At 37.0% G+C, this 19,320-nt stretch overlaps 2 protein-coding genes across 2 annotated transcripts in view; both read right to left on the reverse strand.

The window, feature by feature from the left end:
• The window catches only part of LOC120537063 (germ cell-specific gene 1-like protein), a 46,908-nt gene extending 46,824 nt beyond the window's left edge, over positions 1-84 (reverse strand). Inside the window, exon 1 of the mRNA XM_039765680.1 lies at positions 51-84. The gene's annotated coding sequence lies outside the window, so the exon portion shown is untranslated. The remainder of the gene's footprint in view (positions 1-50) is intronic.
• A 153-nt stretch (positions 85-237) lies between these two features.
• The window catches only part of zgc:101679 (uncharacterized protein LOC450058 homolog), a 29,554-nt gene continuing 10,471 nt past the window's right edge, over positions 238-19,320 (reverse strand). The window contains exons 5-12 of the mRNA XM_039765681.1: positions 17,650-17,718; positions 9,561-9,681; positions 5,931-6,023; positions 5,618-5,682; positions 2,041-2,122; positions 1,796-1,842; positions 1,656-1,711; positions 238-691 (exon numbers count right to left, since the gene is read on the reverse strand). Coding sequence (XP_039621615.1) covers positions 610-691; positions 1,656-1,711; positions 1,796-1,842; positions 2,041-2,122; positions 5,618-5,682; positions 5,931-6,023; positions 9,561-9,681; positions 17,650-17,718 — 615 coding nt within the window. The 3' untranslated portion in view covers positions 238-609. The remainder of the gene's footprint in view (positions 692-1,655; positions 1,712-1,795; positions 1,843-2,040; positions 2,123-5,617; positions 5,683-5,930; positions 6,024-9,560; positions 9,682-17,649; positions 17,719-19,320) is intronic.

A 19,320-nucleotide genomic window follows, 5' to 3' on the forward strand; every position in this document is an offset into this window, starting at 1 on the left:
ATGTTTAAAATCAGAAGTTGTAAAATGGAACATAAAGTGACAAAACTTACCTCGCTTGTCAAACAAAATGTCCTGTGCACACTGAGCTTCACTGCTCAGCTAATGTACTCAGGTCTGTTCTCTCACATTGCAGATTTAAGCTGCAGCTTTTCATCCACCCATACCTCCTATCCATAATCCAAGAGCTCACAAGCCAAATCCCTTCTACAGGCATAATGAAAGGTGAAAGACACAGCCTCAATTTTAAATAATCCTTTACTATAAATTAATAAACCACAACATAAGACAGGATGATCAACTGATGAAAATCCAAAAAGATGAAAGAAAAAAAAAGACTGTATCCTCAAATCCATTGTACACTATGTGATACACTGACTGGACCGTCAACATATAAACACATTTCACTAAGGAAACTGTAATCCAGATGGAGGTAATTTGCTTTGCTTTCTCCTACTAGCACTTCCCAAGGTAAGCATGTATGTTAAATGACCGAACACACATTTGAGAGTGAACAAGTCCAGGGCTCATCTATGCAAACGCCACATAAGCATGAAAAGAGGAGTGTTCAAAAGTCAAATATTGCACTCTTCATTCAGAGTGATCATCCAGCTATACACCCTGGCCAGAAGGTTGGATCCGCTCCAGCACAACCAAGTGCAGAAGGTGATTCTGTTCTGGAGTGAGCAATGCCCTGAAGGGAAAACAACAAGTATTAAAAACATGCAGAATGGTGTGATAGCAGTTGAGCTTTTGAAAGAATACGTAAGTAAAGTTATCTGGGACTGTGTTTCAGGATAAGTCCAGCTTTAGAAATGTGATCTGGTTGTCAGGCTGAGCAATCTTTTACAAACAATAGCAGAATCAAGACCTCCAAATAAACGCTCTAGCGTTTGTTGGTCCAGTTTACCTTCCTATATTTGTATATTTTGTCTTACTGATCTTTCTTAATTTTAATTAGAATCAAACACAGTCCTATTAAACTACAAAATATCTTTTATAATAGGTCAAGTTCTCTCGTTTTCTTGTGCTCTGTCACAAATAAATATCTTTGACTAACTGTCCATATCCACACAGCTCATTTGGACAAAAGCAGAACTAGAACATTAAAACACTCCAGACCAGAACAGGCCATTCAGCCTAACAAAGCTCACCAGTCCAATCCACTTATTAAGTCGAGTTTTGAAAGTCCCTAACGTCTTACTGTCTACCACACTACTTGGTCTCTTATTCCAAGAGTCTACTGTTCTTTGTGTAAAGAAAAACTTCCTAATGTTTGTGCAAAATTTACCCTTAACAAGTTTCTGACTGTGTATCCATGTTCTTGATGAACTCATTTTGTAATAACAGTCTCGATCCACTGGACTAATTCCCTTCATAATTTTAAACACTTCAGTCATGTCACCTCTTAATCTTCTTTGTCTTAAACTGTAAAGGCTCAGCACTTGTAATCTTTCCTCATAACTCATCCCCTGTAGCCCTGGAATCAGCCTAGTCGCTCTTCTCTGGATCTTTTCTAGTGCTGCTATGTCCTTTTTGTAGCCTGGAGACCAAAACTGCACACAGTACTCCAGATGAGGCCTCACCAGCATGTTATAAAGGTTGAGCAGAACCTCCTTGGCCTTGTAATGCATTTGTACATTATTTTCAACACTCACCATAATTCTGTCTGCAGTGATTTTAGTGAGTCCACATCTTTTTCTTGACAGGCCATCTACGGACAGAAAATAGCATTTTGTCACCATTGTCATAATGTGACAGCACCCTTCATGTAAAACCCTGCTATGTCTGAACTCACCACTACTGACTGCAACAGCAAGAACACATTTTCTGGGAGAAAGGTCACTGAAACAAGATAATGTATTAAACGTGTTAATGTAAATATCTGAAATAAAGGCACAGATAAAATAAGTAATGAAAACCAGCTTCAGTAGTTGGCTCTACTTAAATGCAAAAGCCATGACAGTTAAGGCACTATGTGTCTACAGCGAATGATGCCCATCATGAAAAATGCATTAAGAATGAAGTCAATTACAAATACACCTTGACTGTGGCTGTCAAAGGATTCCCAGTCGTATTTCTCCAAAGTCTGTGCATGCTCCGGCAACAGCTTTTGAGGGGGTGGCTAAAACAGAAAATAATAAGAGGAAGAGGCTTGTTTCTCATTTTGAAGAATGCAAAGCAATACAAAACTTGACTTATTTAGGAAGGTTTCATTAGTTAAGGATGGTAGTCTGTATTCAAATTCATCATACTAAAACAGGAAAGAAATTAGTGAAAGTTAAATGGTGAAAAGTAAAAAGGTGTAAAACTATGCCTTGCTTAAATACATTTGCCTTAAGATACTTTAGTGATTTGTCTTCTTTTCAGATTGATAGATAGATAGATACTTTATTAATCCCAAGGGGAAATTCACATAATCCAGCAGCAGTATACTGATACAAAGAAACAATATTAAATTAAATAGTAATAAAAATGAAAAAAATTAAAATAAAATTAATGTTGGCATTTACTCCCCCGGGTGGAATTGAAGAGTCGCATAGTGTGGAGGAGGAACAATCTCCTCAGTCTGTCAGTGGAGCAAGACAGTGACAAAAATCTGTCACTGAAGCTACTCCTCTGCCTGGAAATGACACTGTTAAGTGGATGCAGTGGATTCTTCATGATAGACAGGAGTTTGCTTAATGCCCGTCGCTCTGCCACAGATGTTAAACTGTCCAACTTTAATCCTACAATAGAGCCTGCCTTCTTAATAAGTTTGTCCAGGCATGAGGAGTCTTTCATCTTTATGCTGCCACCCCAGCACACCACCGCGTAGAAGAGGGCACTCGCCACAACCGTCTGGTAGAACATCTGCAGCATCTTACCGCAGATGTTGAAGGATGCCAACCTTCTCAGAAAGTAAAGTCTGCTCTGAGCTTTCTTACATAGAGCATCACTATTGGCAGTCCAGTCCAATTTGTCATCCAGCTGCACTCCCAGATATTTAAAGGTCTGCAACCTCTGCACACAGTCACCTCTGATGATCACAGGGTCTATGAGGGGCCTAGGCCTCTTAAAATTCACCACCAGCTCCTTGGTCTTGCTGGTGTTAAGGTGTAAGTGGTTTGAGTCGCACCATTTAACAAAGTCTTTGATTAACTTTCTGTACTCCTCCTCCTGCCCACTCCTGATGCAGCCCACAATAGCAGTGTCATCAGTGAACTTTTGCACGTGGCAGGACTCCGAGTCATATTGGAAGTCTGATGTATATATATTGAACAGTCCCCTGTAAGACTTTCTACCAAATGCTGAGTTCTTCATACAGTAGTTTTGCTTTTTGCTGACTGTGTCATGCTTAAAAGGTTTTACAAAAGACCAATTAATGACATTCTTTTCTTCCAGATGTTACCTGACAGTTTTGTAAACCACACACAGTAATACCTTTGAGGATCAAATCAGATGACAACTTTCCTGTTCTTTGTTACTCTGCAGTTACTTAGTATTAACTTACTTACACACACTTAATCGAACAAGCAGCACTTTAGGAAACTCACTTGGTTAAAATGTATTCATTTTTAGTGGTTCTCAAAAATATGTAAACAAAATTTTATATCAACCACTTATTTGCACCCTGTATTTACAGGAAATCCAAGATGCGCTTCACGTCTTAACAAAAAAGTTTTCACTTTTGCACTTGCTGGAGTTTAGTTCACAATTTTTATACAGCCCAGGGTTGGTAACTGCTCCCCTAATTAATTATACATGTAGGTAGAAAACATCCTCCTGCCCCAAGCTGCCTCATCATTTCCTGTAAAACTACTTTCAAACATACTGAAAATAAAATATTCTAGAAAAAACTGTAATGAAATGACATGTACAAGCATATTTTGAGAATAAAATATGAAAAATGTCTCATTATTTTAAAAACAGAGCAGTGTGATGTACTGTACTCTTCTGAAAAGTTGTCAGTTATAAATGTAATAGAAATGGCTTTATTCGGTGAACCTAAGTTGTCTGTCAATTGAATATTAATTGGGGTAACTGTATCAAAGGCCTTTTTCAACACCTTAAGGTGCAAGAAAAGTAAAAAAAAAATTGCTTAAGTTGTAAACAATTGACCTATGATCACAGAAAATGAAGAAGAGGGCAGCTTTCAAAAAACACTCCCTGAAAAAAAAGAGGCAGGTAACATAAACCCAATAAGGGATAAGCTCCCACTGATCACCAATGCTTATCTCATATTTACTGCATTATACCTGATTTTTAAAGTGGTTCATTCACTTCTGAACATTGTCCATCTCTTACTTATTTATTTTTGCTGCCTCTTCAATTTTTGTTATGCCTCAAATTCCTTGAACCTTCAAACTTCACAAGTATATCAAAAGAGTATCATTACTATACATTACAAAGTGTAATGGTACTAACACAGGTCACTAAGGGAGAACACTGATGACTGCACATCTCCAGCCTATTAACCAACATGACAAAAAGGCTTGTGCTGTAAAGTTACTTTATTCACATGCCAATCTTCAGTTGGTACTGTATAAAGAGGGTCTTTTAAAGTCTAAGTAAATTATGTCACATGCTTTTTCTGTTAAACATGTCTAACAGATTGGTTTGGCAGGATCTAAAATTTTCAAATAAACTAGGGGGCCAACCTCTTTCCATATCAAACAGCAGCAACCCGTCAGCGCTACGTGCCGTTCAAAAAGAGGGGGCTGGACGCACCCCAAAGAGATGCAGTCACTCCTCCAAAACTCCTCTTAAATGGTGATAAAATGGGTTACAAATAGTTTCTTTTTTCTACCTCCTCTTTGATCGGCCAGCTGCTGGCTTGCTGCTGCTGCCGTGGCAGGTGATCTGCATTTAGTGCGCCGCTTTCAACGTTTAAAAGCCTTTACAGCAGCTGTCCTTTTGTCTCACTGCCTTGTCTCTCTTCTCCCCCAGACATCCTTAAACACTATTCAATCTCTTTTCACTGTTCCATTATTTCACCGAGTAATATTTTCCTTTTGCGCTAAATGCAATGTTTACTCTCATTTTTTTTTTAGACTTTCGAATTTTCCCACTTCCATTATCTCTAACATGGTCTGTATGTGTATCGCACCAACGTTTCTGAATTCTTTATGACGTTCTACTTTGTCTTTTTCCAGCCCGAATATTTAAGAGATGAAAGCACAGAAAGTGTGTCTGCCAAAAGCATTCCAAAAACTGAGAGGTTAGATGCCTGTGGTCTTGTTTGAAAATGATTGTAAGTAGGGCGTGACTTGCAAAAGTCACCATCTCACAGGATTTGCTTGTAAGTATGACGTGACTTGACCATCTCGCGGGACGTGAAATTGTCTCTCTTCAAAAGATCACGTCTCATTACAGGAAAAAAGTCTCATCTCATCCCAAAATTTTTTTTTTTTTTTAACAGAGAGATACATCTTCTAATTTGCTTTTGATTAGCTTCAATAATTCTGACAATGAAAGAGGTAAGAATTATCATCTGCCTGTCTTCTGAGAATCAGTGATTATTAGCCTATGCATTGTCATTTGAGTTTCCCCTTTCATAGACAGTATTATAACATGCACTGCTAAAAATGATGAAGGTATTAAACAGGTTGTATATGGATGTACCAGACTACACACATACCTGTAACAGCAGAAGCAGCAAGACTCTGGAAATCTCACAGCGCGCCACAATGTCTAAAAAGGCCCCTGCACAAACAAACAGGAATCGTGTTCAATTAAGATGCCCATGGCTCCAGGGAAATTACTGGAACACAGTAGCTGTGAAACACCTGGAACTTTATAATTGCACATAGCAACATATTTTAAAACAATTCTTTAGGTATTAATAGTTATCAACAGTTATCACAGATGAACAACTGATGCTTATGATAATTTGCATCAATATGGATTGTTTTTTTGATTTCACTTGTAGAGATTTAAAGTGACCTTCTCACCAACTGGAGTACTGCTACCAGATACATGAAGTCCTCTTTCCTGGGCTATGAATTGCATTTCAGTGAATAAGGATAGCGCTCCATCATAATCACCTAGAAGACAAAAACAGATAATAGACAGCAATAATTTAAATGGAGGGATAAATAATACAAAACCTAAAACTTATACAATGACCTCGAGAGTTCTTGGCACCTTTGATAAAGATAAGAAAAAATATGAATGAATGAAGTAAAATAAACATTTATTTTATACTTGCCCCATAAAAGTATGAAACTACAGACACACTAATAAATAAATAAAAAAAAAACTTTAAAAGAAATAGATGAAATGTGTATACTTCAAAAATATAAGCAGCAACTTTTTTCACCTACTTTTTTTTAAGAAAATTAAACCTCGAGAATTAAAGTTTTTTTTTTCTCTCAATCAGAAAATACTAACAGTATTTGAAAAGAGAACAATGTATAACTTATTATCTTTGAAATGAACATTTAACATATAACGCACAGAGAGATGATCGTCTGGCCTCTCATCCAGATTTGCTTCCTGTCATTCCTCCAGTGTTCAAGCCATAATGTCACACAATGTTGTGGTGAAATAAACAGGTTCAGAAAATGAATCAATGGATAAAGATGTAAATAAAATTCATCTGTTTAAAAGTTTCAAGTAAGAAATTGCTGAAACCAGCTCTAGAATTTGTCAGTTTGTTTTATTTAGCAGCCTTCACTAATCATTTCACATTAATTCATAAATGGTGTTTTAAGTGTTTGAAAATGGGTGTATGTGTTAAGCATTTTAATTGTCCCAAGCCTGGAAAAATGGGGAGAGTTTGCATCAGGAAAGGAATCCAGCCGTAAAAATCACGCCACAACTCCTATTAGAGAAGTCTAGTCAAAAAAAATATTAATAAAAATGAGAAAAGCTACAGAACAAGAAGAAGGAAGATCAAGTCCATATCAACATATACATTAGCATATACTGCATTCAAACAATACATTTTAAACATGAAACCTTCAATTCATGCTACCATGTTTCCCCGAAAATAAGACCGGGTCTTATATTAATTTTTGCTCCAAAAGATGCACTGGGGCCTATTTTCTGGGGATATCTTATATTTATCCATGTACAATAATGTTCATTTATCCAAATACAGTCATGTCATCTTCTTCTGGTATATCGTCATAACTCTCCACATTCAAACCCTCAATGTCTTGCTACTCTAGCCGCTTTTAGGATACTCCAGGATCGATGTGCGCGCTTCGATGTTTAATGAATGGTTCGATGTGGTGAAGCAAAATGCCGACATGCAAATGTATTCATGTTGCTTTTATATTCAAGCGTCGCATATTTCCCTAAGTAATGACACGATACATTTAAAAGTCTCACAAACCATCTTTTATGCCATCTTTTTTTTTTTTTGCACCTTCACAATACCATCAGAATGTACACCAGCGCACTTGAGCCACAGAGAAAAAATATAAGGACATAATGAAAATGTTTATTTTGTGATTAAAGTGGAAATTTCGACTTTAAACTTGAAATGTCCACTTTAACCTTGTAGTTTACTTTATCATTAAAGTAGACTGTTGTAAACGTCATCTTAAAATCAACCCAGTTGTTAATCACTGGAGCTTCCTCCTGACCTGACAGTAGCAGCAAGCAGCAATAGATCACCACACAGAACACATTAAATTTGTTTCTATCTTGCGCCGATGCTGCTGGAATGGACACAGCCCCGAATTGATGGATGTAATCATTAAACATCCTTTTCAGAGATATTGTGGCAAGGTGTCCTCGGAATTTAATGGATGTTTCGGGCACAGGCGTAGCATTGCGTGAAGTATAAACCTGGCCTTAGGCGCCTTACTTTTCAGCTGACGATCTTGACTAGGGCTTATTTTTGAGGTAGGGCTTATATTATACTGTAGAGCAGCCTAAAAATCATGCTAGAGCTTATTTTCGGAGTAGGTCTTATTTTTCGGGAAAACATGGTATTAGTGACAGAATTCTTTCCTATATGGATTAAATTTAGGCTTCAATTCAGTCATTTTTAAAAGGAAATAAATTGTAATATATCATACAATTTAAACACAATACCTAAAAGATTGCAAAATATTAAAAAGAAAAAATATAGTGAGAAAATATCATATTGTGGGGTCCCTAGTAATTGAAAAAATAAGAACAGCCCATTCTTGGAAGTTACTAGTATATAAATAAGAGATCTATCCATCCATTTTCTAACCCGCTGAATCTGAACACAGGGTCACGGGGGTCTGCTGGAGCCAATCCCAGCCAACACAGGGCACAAGGCAGGAACCAATCCTGGGCAGGGTGCCAACCCACCGCAGGACACACACAAACACACCAAGCACACACTAGGGCCAATTTAGAATCGCCAATCCACCTAACCTGCATGTCTTTGGATTGTGGGAGGAAACCACAGCGCCCGGAGGAAACCCACGCAAACACGGGGAGAACATGCAAACTCCACGCAGGGAGGACCCGGGAAGCGAACCCGGGTCTCCTAACTGCGAGGCAGCAGCGCTACCACTGCACCACCGTGCCGCCCATAAGAGATATTAATATGAAAAAAAACAACTGCACAATGTTATATAAAGTGGTCCTAAGTTGCATAACTGAAGATTTTCAATATTTTCAGATTACTTTGAAGTTCTGATATTGACTGCCTTATGTAGTAAGAAAGAGAGTTAGGCAACCAAAAAAGAGCCCAAAAACAAATTGCCCTAAAACATTTCATCTCGAGTACACCAGATCACCAAATTACATTGAGGTTGAGAAGGAAAACGTTATTAACAGAAAAAACAAACTGAAGCAGTCAGTGTGTCAAATGCTGTTGCAACTTTGATTTGAGCAAAGTGATTTGATAGGATGTTACCAAAACTGAACAGTACAGACTCTCATACCATTACTACATTTAGTACTAGGATATGGATGCATAAAAAAAGGAACCTCATATACATGGTGAAATATGGCAGTGAACCTCTGATGATGTGAATTACTAACACAAATTTGGTCCACTAATTTTATCAGTGAGATCACCAGAATCATGAACTATTTTCTTGACAATAATCTAATTGGCACTGCCAAAAAAACTATGACTATGAACCTATACAAACTTTAAAGTCAACAAAGAAATACTTGCCTGTAAAAAATCAACATTTTGCAACACCTATCTCTGTCTCGTAAATAAATCTGAAAATATGTGGTCTACTTCAATGATGGTAGTTCCTAAGCATTGGCCTAAGGACATGGCAAATCTAAAAAAAATTCTTGGTTAAGCAATGGCCTGACATTTTCCTAATATGTGCTTCAGCCTTACTAGGCGGAACAATAAAAGACTTAGACCTGCTCTCATGACAGATGAGAAAGCACCTATTACTAGACACATGAGAATCTGAATAATTCTAATCCCAGTGTTTCTGAAAAAAACTAACATTTATTTAAAACATTTTAAATAACTGTATAAGAATAAGAGTCTGTACACTTTTAGTTTTATGGGGTATAAAATATAATTCCTAATTTGTGCCGTTTATTTTTCCTTTTGTAAAAAGTGCTAATAATTGAAGCCACTGTACACATACACAAAGAAAACCTTTCATCAGTAAGCTTACGTGTCAGTATTTTACAGGATGCCGCATATCCCAGTGAAAGCAAGCACTCAATGGGAACTTGAACCTGGAGTTCAGCAGCCCTTTGGAAATACACAATGGCTTCCGCAGGTTTGTTCATTTCCTACAGGGGTAGATAATGACAGCCATTCAGTTTGTTATCTCACAAATGTCAGACTTCAAAAAACGTTTTGGCAGACAGCACATCCATGAGGCAAGTGAAAGCAATAGAAAGTCTGCATGTTTTACAGACATGGATGTGACTCATATAGATTTCATTTATTGTTTCAAACAAGAATCTAAGAAATGACTTTAAACTACCTCACCATCCAGATCAAGTTTATTATTTTACATAACACATTTTTTTAAATTACAAGAAAAAAACTGAAATAAGAAAAAATATGTCATTTATGCCCAGTAGGACTAACAATCCTAGTTTTAAAATATGCACAGTTGAGAAAAAAAAACAAATCTTGTTGAAATACTGTGCAAGGTATACACATTGCCCCTTTGTATTGATTTACACTTTATTTTTACTGTTTTATTGTTATATTTTATGTCAATCTGCACATTATGCTCTATGTTGCTGTGGGATCAAGTGAATTTCCATTTAGTGATATGTATTTTCTTATCTAGACAGTACAGGAAAGAAACACTAATGAGACAAACTGAGTTGTTTGCACAGAACAACCTCGTCAACTCATAATGTGATACTCACTGGTTCAAGTACTTATGGGAAACCTCTTTATAAATGAGAATCCAAAAAATAATGCAGCTTTTTACTCACCTGGCACTCTCACAATCTTCCTTAGTCTACTCTTAGCTTTTATGTTTGATTATGCAGCCCTGACTCCCTTTGTGAGGAGCTGATCTTGTTCTATGAGGAACTGTCAACAATTTTTAGTCACCAAAATGGACACAGGTGATACATCTTCTGTTTCAGAATTGGTTTAACTGCAGCAAGGCGATAACAGAGCATAATATGCTCAGAAGCACTCCTCTGGGACCACTTCGTGCTTAAAAGCCTATTAAACGATGTACTTTCTTTCCTAAGCTGATACCTGTCTTAGTGAAAGTCACACTGCTCTTAACTCTGACTACAGGACATATTTTGGTAGGTTTGATAACCCAGAATAGGGAGCAGCTCATTCTAGTTATTTGTCTAGACAGTTATGTGCTAAATCAGTTTCATGATCACTTTTTTCTTTTGCTCTTTATTTCGCCTTATACAATTTCTTGTATTAGGAATTTGTTAGTTTTGGCATACCCCTTGGGGTCAGAGCGCAGGGTCAGCCATTGTACAGCGCCCCTGGAGCAATTACAGATAAAGGGTCTTGTTCAAGGGCCCAGCAAAGTAGGATCTCTTTTGGCAGTGATGTGGATTCGAACTGCCAACCTTCTTAGTTAATTCCTCCTACAATGCTTCACTCAAGTTATTCACATGCATGATATTCATCACTTATATCTTTACATTCCCGCAATATTTTAAAAACTGACATATTCTAGCTTACTATTGCATACAAACGTAAAACAGTTTTCATTAGTCTGGCAAGCTCTGTGATAATATTTCTGTTGAAACTGAGCCTTGAACAGAAATACTACCCAAGTGTATGTGCATATTTGTGTTTTCTATATAAAGCTGACCGACTGACTGACACATTCATCCACAGAAAACATTTAGTTAAAGAACTGGAAGTTGGCAGGATGGTACATTTAGGGCTATAGGTATCTGCTAAGAAAGGGCATTTCAAAACATCAAAATTTAGAACAACTAAATACCCCAGAGTTCATAGTCTCAGTCGTTCACGGATTTTTCCTTAGAACCTAACTAATAATTGTTAGCGGAAACCGCAAATATCCTCCGCAATTTTTTATGGCTTTTCTTATGGCAAAACTGTACTGCAGACAGATCAAAAAGCAACCATAGAGAAAAAGACGGCTTGTGATGGTGAAAGTAGCCAATCCGAGATTGTTATTCATTTCTCCTTGTTGCTGATTTGCTTCTGCTCTGTGACGCATCTCCAGCAGATGCAGCCCAGCATTCCCGTATCATAACAGTTTACCGCATGTAGCTATCTCGAGTGTTTCGCTGAGCGTTCTCATGTTTTTCGTTTTGTTCTTTTTAAAGCCCTAAAATGCCACCCAAACGCCCTGCACCATCTAAGGCTTCTGGCAATGAACCTAAGTGCAAGAAAAAGTTTAAGACAATCCAGGAGAAGGCTGAACTACTGGATTTGCTCCTGGAACTAAAAAGTTTTGCCGCAGTAGCCACGCGAGGAGCTGTAAATCCTCTGCTTTGCTGTGTAGTCATTATCTTTATTACATACCTTCATCGTACTGCACAGCTAATTCATCATCATCATCTTCAATAAATATCATTCATTATTGGTGAGTACCCATATATTTTATTGAGTTTTTATTAAATTAAATGATTGTGTATTTACCCTACTTATACCAAAGAAAATGACAGTGCATAGCAAAGAAAACATGCTTGCATGAATTAGAGTACATACAGGGGTAACATTGGTTTTTTACATTCTAGCACTGCGGGAGACATAGCAGTACAGTACTGTACAGTATACGGGTTTACCTTTACATTCTTTTTTAGGGTAATGTATTAAGCTGAGTTTGAAATGAAATTAAAGTGTTTTAGGGTTTAAACTATAAAAATAGGCATTTATAGGCATTTTTGATCATATCCAAAATTTGTGGTTTTTCACAATTCACGTGTGCTCTAGGAATATAACCCCCGCGGATTTCGGGAGTCGTCTGTACCACCTTTTTGTTCTACCATACACACATAGGCAAGCCAAAGTCACAGCCTGCATGGAACACAAATACTCTCAGACAGCAACCACACATAAACAGGTGCAATTCAAACTCTGTAATACCAGCTCCAGAAGTAACTATTAGACATGCCCAGTGAGAGGTTCACTCTGATGTTGCACATTAGTGTATCAAGACTAAGTCATTATCAGAATACTGGATATAAAGTCACCCCTGCAGAGTTTTACAAGAAATTCTCCGCTCAGCTAGCTCCCTCCTATTAGCAACATTTACAGAAGCCAGAGATAACCAATTTCTTCCACAAACCTTCGCCAAGCACTAATCACTGTCTTTCCAAAACAAAATCAGGACTTATTACAATGTGCATCATACAGACCAATTTCACTTCTGAATAACGACTACTCTCTAAAATCATAGCTAGAAGGATGGAGAAAGTGCTCCCTCGTAATATCACAAGACCAAACTGATTTATTAGGGGCCGACACTTATCTTCAAATCTTCGACGCCTGTTTAATGTAATATAGGAAAAGCATTCGACATGATTGAATGGAAATACTTTTACTATTTTGGAGAAGTTTGGGTTTGGCCCAACATTTGTTGTATACTAACCCAGATCAATAACATTTGCTCAGACTACTTTAAACTAGAACGTGGCACAAGACAAGGATGCCCTTTGTCACCACTGTTGTTTGCAATTGCCATTGAACCACTGGCAATGTCGAAATACTGATCAGATAAAGGGGATTAGCAGAGAAGGACTGGAACAGAAAATCTCATTATATGCAGATTCTGTATATATCGGACCCAGAAAATTCTGTGCCTGCAGTCTTAGCAGCACTCACAGAATTTCAAAAGCTCTCTGGTCTCAGAATTAATCTGAATAAAAGTGTACTCTTTCCGTGAATTCGCAAGCATATAATATTAGATTAGACACCCTTCCTTTTATCATTGCAGAACAGTTTAAATACCTCGGGTAAACATCACAAGTAAACATAAAGCTCTTATCAACAAAATTTCGTGCCTGCATGTTCAACCCTTCATCTCACACTAGCTGGAAGAATTAACACTGTTAAGATGAATATTCTTCCTAAGCTCCTTTTTTATTTCAAAACATACCAATATACATTAATAAATCGTTCTTAAGCAATTAGATTCAACAATAACCTCATTTATTTGGAATTCTATCCACGCATCAAAAGAGCGACCCTACAAAGACAAAAGGCGGAAGGTGGCATGGCTCTACCTAACTTCCAGTTTTATTACTGTATACAGTCGATAAGTGGATAGAAGAACATACACAGGCATGGACCGCAATAGAAGTAAAATCATTCCTTGCTTGTGCTCCAATAAACACACGTTATCGAATACACTAATAACCCAATTGTGCTCCACTCACTTAGAATCTGGAACCAATGTAGAAAGCATTTTAAGACGGAGAAGCTTCTTTCTGTGGCACTGCAAAAGAACCACCTCTTTCAACCCTCACAAACATATGCAGTTTTTATATCTGTTTGGAATTAACTTGCTTAGAGATCTTTATATAGACAACGATCCTATGAACAATTACATTCCAAATTTAACATTCCAGCTACAAATTTCTTTCACTATCTTCAAATCAGGAACTTTGTTAAACAGATATTGGATTTGTGTGTTTACTTTCTGTGCATAACTGAGGAGTACTGTACAGGGATGTAGCTTAACAGTGGTCACATCACAAGCTGTCCAATAGTTGAAAGGCACGGTGTCTGTAAGAGTGAAACACTGTACAGACCTCCTAAATACAATGCGTCGTTCTTTGATGAGGAATTCTCAGACTTGGTGTCAATTGTAATTACGGTGTCAATTGTAATTACGAACTATGACACTCTTCTGATAGTCTGTGATTTTAACTTTCATATCGATAATCAGTGTGACCCAAAAGTAAAAGAATTCATGAACCTCCTGAACTCTTTTGATTTGAGCCAGTACATTAGACAGCCTACATATAAAGCAGGTCATACATTAGACTTAGTAATTACTAAAGGACTAAAAGTTGATGTGAAGCAGATAATTAATATTGGTCTATCAGACCATTTTCTGTTACTTTTTAATATAGAAATAATGATAGAAAATGTTCACTAGAAGCATATTGCTAAAAAAACGCTTCTTTGATTCATCAGCAGCTTCAAAATTTACAAACATTCTAAGCAACCATTCCATTTGTAGTGCTTACTACAATATTGAGAATAATGTAAATAGTAAGGTGGAAAATTTTAATATTAAGGTGAGAGCTGCTGCTGACATAGTCGCACCTGAAAAGATAGTTAAAAATCTTCTACTACTGTTATACTGTGGAAGACCCAAAGAGTGTCTGATCTTAAGAGAACATGCTGGAGAGCTGAGCGTAAATGGAGAAAAACTAAACTGACTGTCCATTATGAAATATTAAAGGTTAAAATAACAGAATACAACATTGTCCACCTTGAGAGGCGCTGTTATTTTTCTAGAATTATAAATAACTGCTAGTAATCCCAGAATCTTATTCTCTACAATTGATTTTCTACTAAATCCAGGTCACTCAATGGAATGCCTCCAGAAAACTTCCAGTGAAACTTGTGTGGCTTTTGGTGTATTTTTAAATCAAAAAATTAATGATATTAGAAATAATATAGTACATCTCCCCAATACTGAACCACTTAAACCCCGGTACACCATTTTAAACAAAGTAAATTCTTTCACCAGGATAGATTTACCTGATTTATATAAAATAATTTCTCAACTGAGACCCTCCACTTGCGTCCTTGACCCAATACCAAGATTTTCAAAGAAGTATCAGGCATGCTAATTGACAGTATTCTTGACAGAGTAAACTCGTCATTAGATACGGGGGTCTTCCCAGACTGTCTTAAGACCACTATAGTTAAACCCATGCTCAAGAAAAATAATCTCGACTCCTCTGCTTTTGAAAAGTTAAGACCTATTTCTAGCCTGCCTTTCTTAAGTAAAATTTTAGAGAAGGCAGTCATTATGCAGCCAAATGACCACCTCAATAAATCTATGCTATTCTTGATAAGTTTCAGTCAGGTTTCAGAACAAATCACAGTACAGAAACTGCACTCGTTAAAGTAGTAAATGACTTGCGGATAAATGCAGACAGAGGCCGTTTATTGGCTCTCATCCTCTTAGTTCTAAATTGGTTTGAATCCTACCTGGCAGGTAGAAAATTCTTTGTAAGTTGTGGTAATTATAACTCAAAGACACATGATATTCTATATGGTGTCCCACAAGGCTCTATCATGGGTCCGCTGCTCTTTTCGCTTTACATGCTTCCGTTAGGTCAGATTATCTTGGGGCATAACATGAGCTACCATAGCTATGCTGATGATACACAACTGTACTTATCAATAGCGCCTGACGACCCTGACACTCTTGCTTTACTGACACAATGTCATACTTGTGTTTCTGAATGGATGAGTAGTAATTTTCTCAAACTAAAAAAAAAGAAAACAGAAATATTAATGATTGGTAATAATGGATATAATGAGGTTATTAGAAATAAACTTGATGCATTAGGATTCAAAGTCAAGACGGAGGTAAAGAATTTAGGGGTAACTATTGACTCTAACCTGAATTTTAAATCACATATTAAACAGATTACTAGGACAGCATTTTTCCACTTAAGAAATATAGCAAACGTTAGACCCCTTATAACATTACAAGATGCTGAGAAATTAATCCACGCTTTTTTCAGTCGACTAGATTACTGTAACGCTCTCCTCTCAGGACTACCCAAAAAAGACATCAATCAATTGCAACAAGTGCAAAATGCAGCTGCTAGAATCTTAACTAGGAAAAGAAAATCTGAGCACATCTATCCAGTTTTAATGTCACTACATTGGTTACCTGTGTCATTTAGAATGGACTTTAAAATCCTGTTTATAGTTTACAATGCCTTAAATAATCTCGCTCCATCTTATATTTCGGAATGTCTTACACCTTACACTCCAAATCGTAACCTTAGATCTTCAAATGAGTGTCTACTTAGAATTCCAAGAGCTAAACTTAAAAGAAGTGGTGACGCGGCTTTCTGTTGTTATGCACCTAAAATCTGGAATAGCCTGCCAATAGGACTACGCCAGGCTAATACAGTGGAGCACTTTAAAAAGAGTGCTGAAAACATATTACTTTAACATGGCTTTATCAAAGCTTCATCTTAGTTTAATCCTGATGCTCTGTATATTCAATTAATTATCATTATTATTCATGGTATTCATATTCAAAATCTGTACAAACCCCTACTTTCTCTTCTGTTCTTTTTCCGGTGTTCTGGGGTGGTGACCTGTACCACCACTACCTGATCAAATAACCATGATGTTCCTGCATTGATGGATTAAAGGCCAGAAGTCCACATGACCGGCATCACCAAGTTCTTCCATGAGAACCATGAAACCATGAGGACTGATTGAGGTCATTTATGTTAGGTAGAATGCCTAGAGGTGGCTGGGTGGTCTCGTGGCCTGGAACCCCTGCAGATTTTATTTTTTCTCCAGCCGTCTGGAGTTTTTTTTTGTTTTTTCTGTCCTCCCTGGCCATTGGACCTTACTTTATTCTATGTTAACTAGTGTTCCCTTATTTTAATTCTTATTTATTTTGCCTTTTTTCTCTTTCTTCATCATGTAAAGCACTTTGAGCTACATTATTTGTATGGAAATGTGCTATATAAATAAATGTTGTTGTTTAATGTAAATGGGTTGTATATGGTTTGCAAAGTGGGTCACGGCAGCGTGATTAAGCAAACAACATTGCGGAAGACCCAGCAAAACCCACTTTAATGATTGAGGCGATTCACCAAGGGAAAGCACATATGCCCCGTTCTGACAGTAAGCGGTGATTCCCCAAAAGAAGCAAATAACCCCCTGATCTAATGATCATTCGTGAAACTCCAAGGTGACTTTCGCATTCTGACAATTGTCAAGTAATGGGTATTAAAGACATTAAGAAAGACAAGACTTGGTCCTTCTGTGAAGTACTGAAATATCATTCACCAAGTATTAACATGGGACTATTAAAACTTAAAAAAGAAGTAGGTAACCCACTAATGTAGGCTATATACGGGTGAATATTAATATCTGCACAAAATGTTTTGGTTAGAGATGCATGTTATTAGGTTCTGAATCAAGACATTACCAAAACTTTGATCCTTAATCTCTATAAAAACTATCTGCCACACAACAACATACGCTAATCTTCTATTTCATAAAATCTCCTGGAGCCAAAGTTTTGGACAGAAATCCATGTATGTTATTGCTACATTGAATTTACTCACCTTCAGAGCATTTCCCAGTTCCAAACACAGACTAGCTGCCATAACTGGCTGATTAACTTCAACATACACCTGAAAGACAAAAAAGATAAAGAAATCAAAATATTATTAGCACTGGAAAATAGCAATTAATTGTTGACTAATACATTAGCAAGAAATGACTCCTCTCTAACTTTGAATGGTTTAGACTGTAATATTTATACATTTTTTAATATACTGTAGAGGACATAATGTGAAAAGTGGTCAGTACTGCTCTTTCACAGATCCTGCAAACTTTATTTTAAATTTCAGTTACTTCAGTTCCTCCCTGCATATTTTTTGTCCATATAATTGTATTAAATTAAACTCAAAAGGGGCCCAATGTGGGTGTTTAGTGAGTGGGCCCGGTAATACACGGCGGTTGGAAGCTCCCTTCTATTTGATGCTGTTGTGATCAGCTCTGGCCACCTGTAACCACAAATCTAACCTTGCAATGTGCATTACGTACATACGTATCACATAGTGGTAGCAACCTAACTGAAATAAACATGACTTTATATGTGGGTTTTTATTTTGCTCACTCAAGAATTTGTTCTTCAATTTAAAACCAGTTGTACGTTCACCTACTGGGTGCAGTAATAAGGTGTTTAGTGTTTTTTTTTTAAATTGTATTAATAAGGCTTTACCCTAAAAGCAATAGTCAGACATTAAAGTTCTAAAACGTAAATCATATTTTACTTTAACTTATTAGAAATTGCAATGATCCTTAATGGTTACACATTTACACAGCCCATGCAATGAACTGAACATTTTAAACACTACAAAAAAGAACAGGTGAAAGGAAATAATACTGTGCACTACATACAGAGTCCACCTCCTCTCTGTTCTGACTGTGCAGGAACCCTTAACTGAGCTGATTAAGGGGAGCTATTGCACACAGCTTGTCTTTTGACCTGGACATGGCACATCATCGTCTACTTTTTTCTCCTGCCGTTTTACCTTTTAGCAAAGCAACAACTACACTCACAGCCACAGTGCCTGGCACACAATTGAGCTTTAAAGCGCAGTTGCTAACCATGTCCTGTTTGACCATCACTGAATTTTACTTTTTCTACTTTGCTTCTGCAGGCGACCTTTATTTGCACAAACGAGCTAGACTCAGTTTTCTTCATGATTCCTTCTCAGCACTGACCCAGAAAAATGATGCGGCACGTTAGCCTACACGCTACACCAGTGTTTCCTAACCTCGGTTCTGTGGCACACTGTGGTTGCAGGTTTTTGTTCCAACCAGATTCCTAATCAGTGACAACACCTGATAGCACTGATCTCATTTAATTAGCTGGTATTATTTTTTTTCTATTACTCTACATTGAGAAAAGCACAGCAGCATGATTTTTACATTTATAAGACATTTAGAAATATTTCTGCTTTTGCTATAGATTTAAATGCTTCACTTACATTATATTTTGCCCTTTCTCTGTGCAGTTTTTCCCCCTTTGTTGTTTCTTATTAATGACAATTAAAAATGAGCAGAGCAGACATGCTGGCAAACAACACTGAATAATCAAAGGCTGCACGTTCTTTAGCATCAGACCCACTAATTAGTAAGTAATGGATTAATTAAAAAATTAGAACACCTAGAAAAGTAGAATGAAAATCAAGATGAAAATATTGTTAAAAAGAAAAAAAAATACA

Source organism: Polypterus senegalus, chromosome 10 (assembly GCF_016835505.1).
Source record: "Polypterus senegalus isolate Bchr_013 chromosome 10, ASM1683550v1, whole genome shotgun sequence".
NCBI lineage: Eukaryota > Metazoa > Chordata > Cladistia > Polypteriformes > Polypteridae > Polypterus > Polypterus senegalus.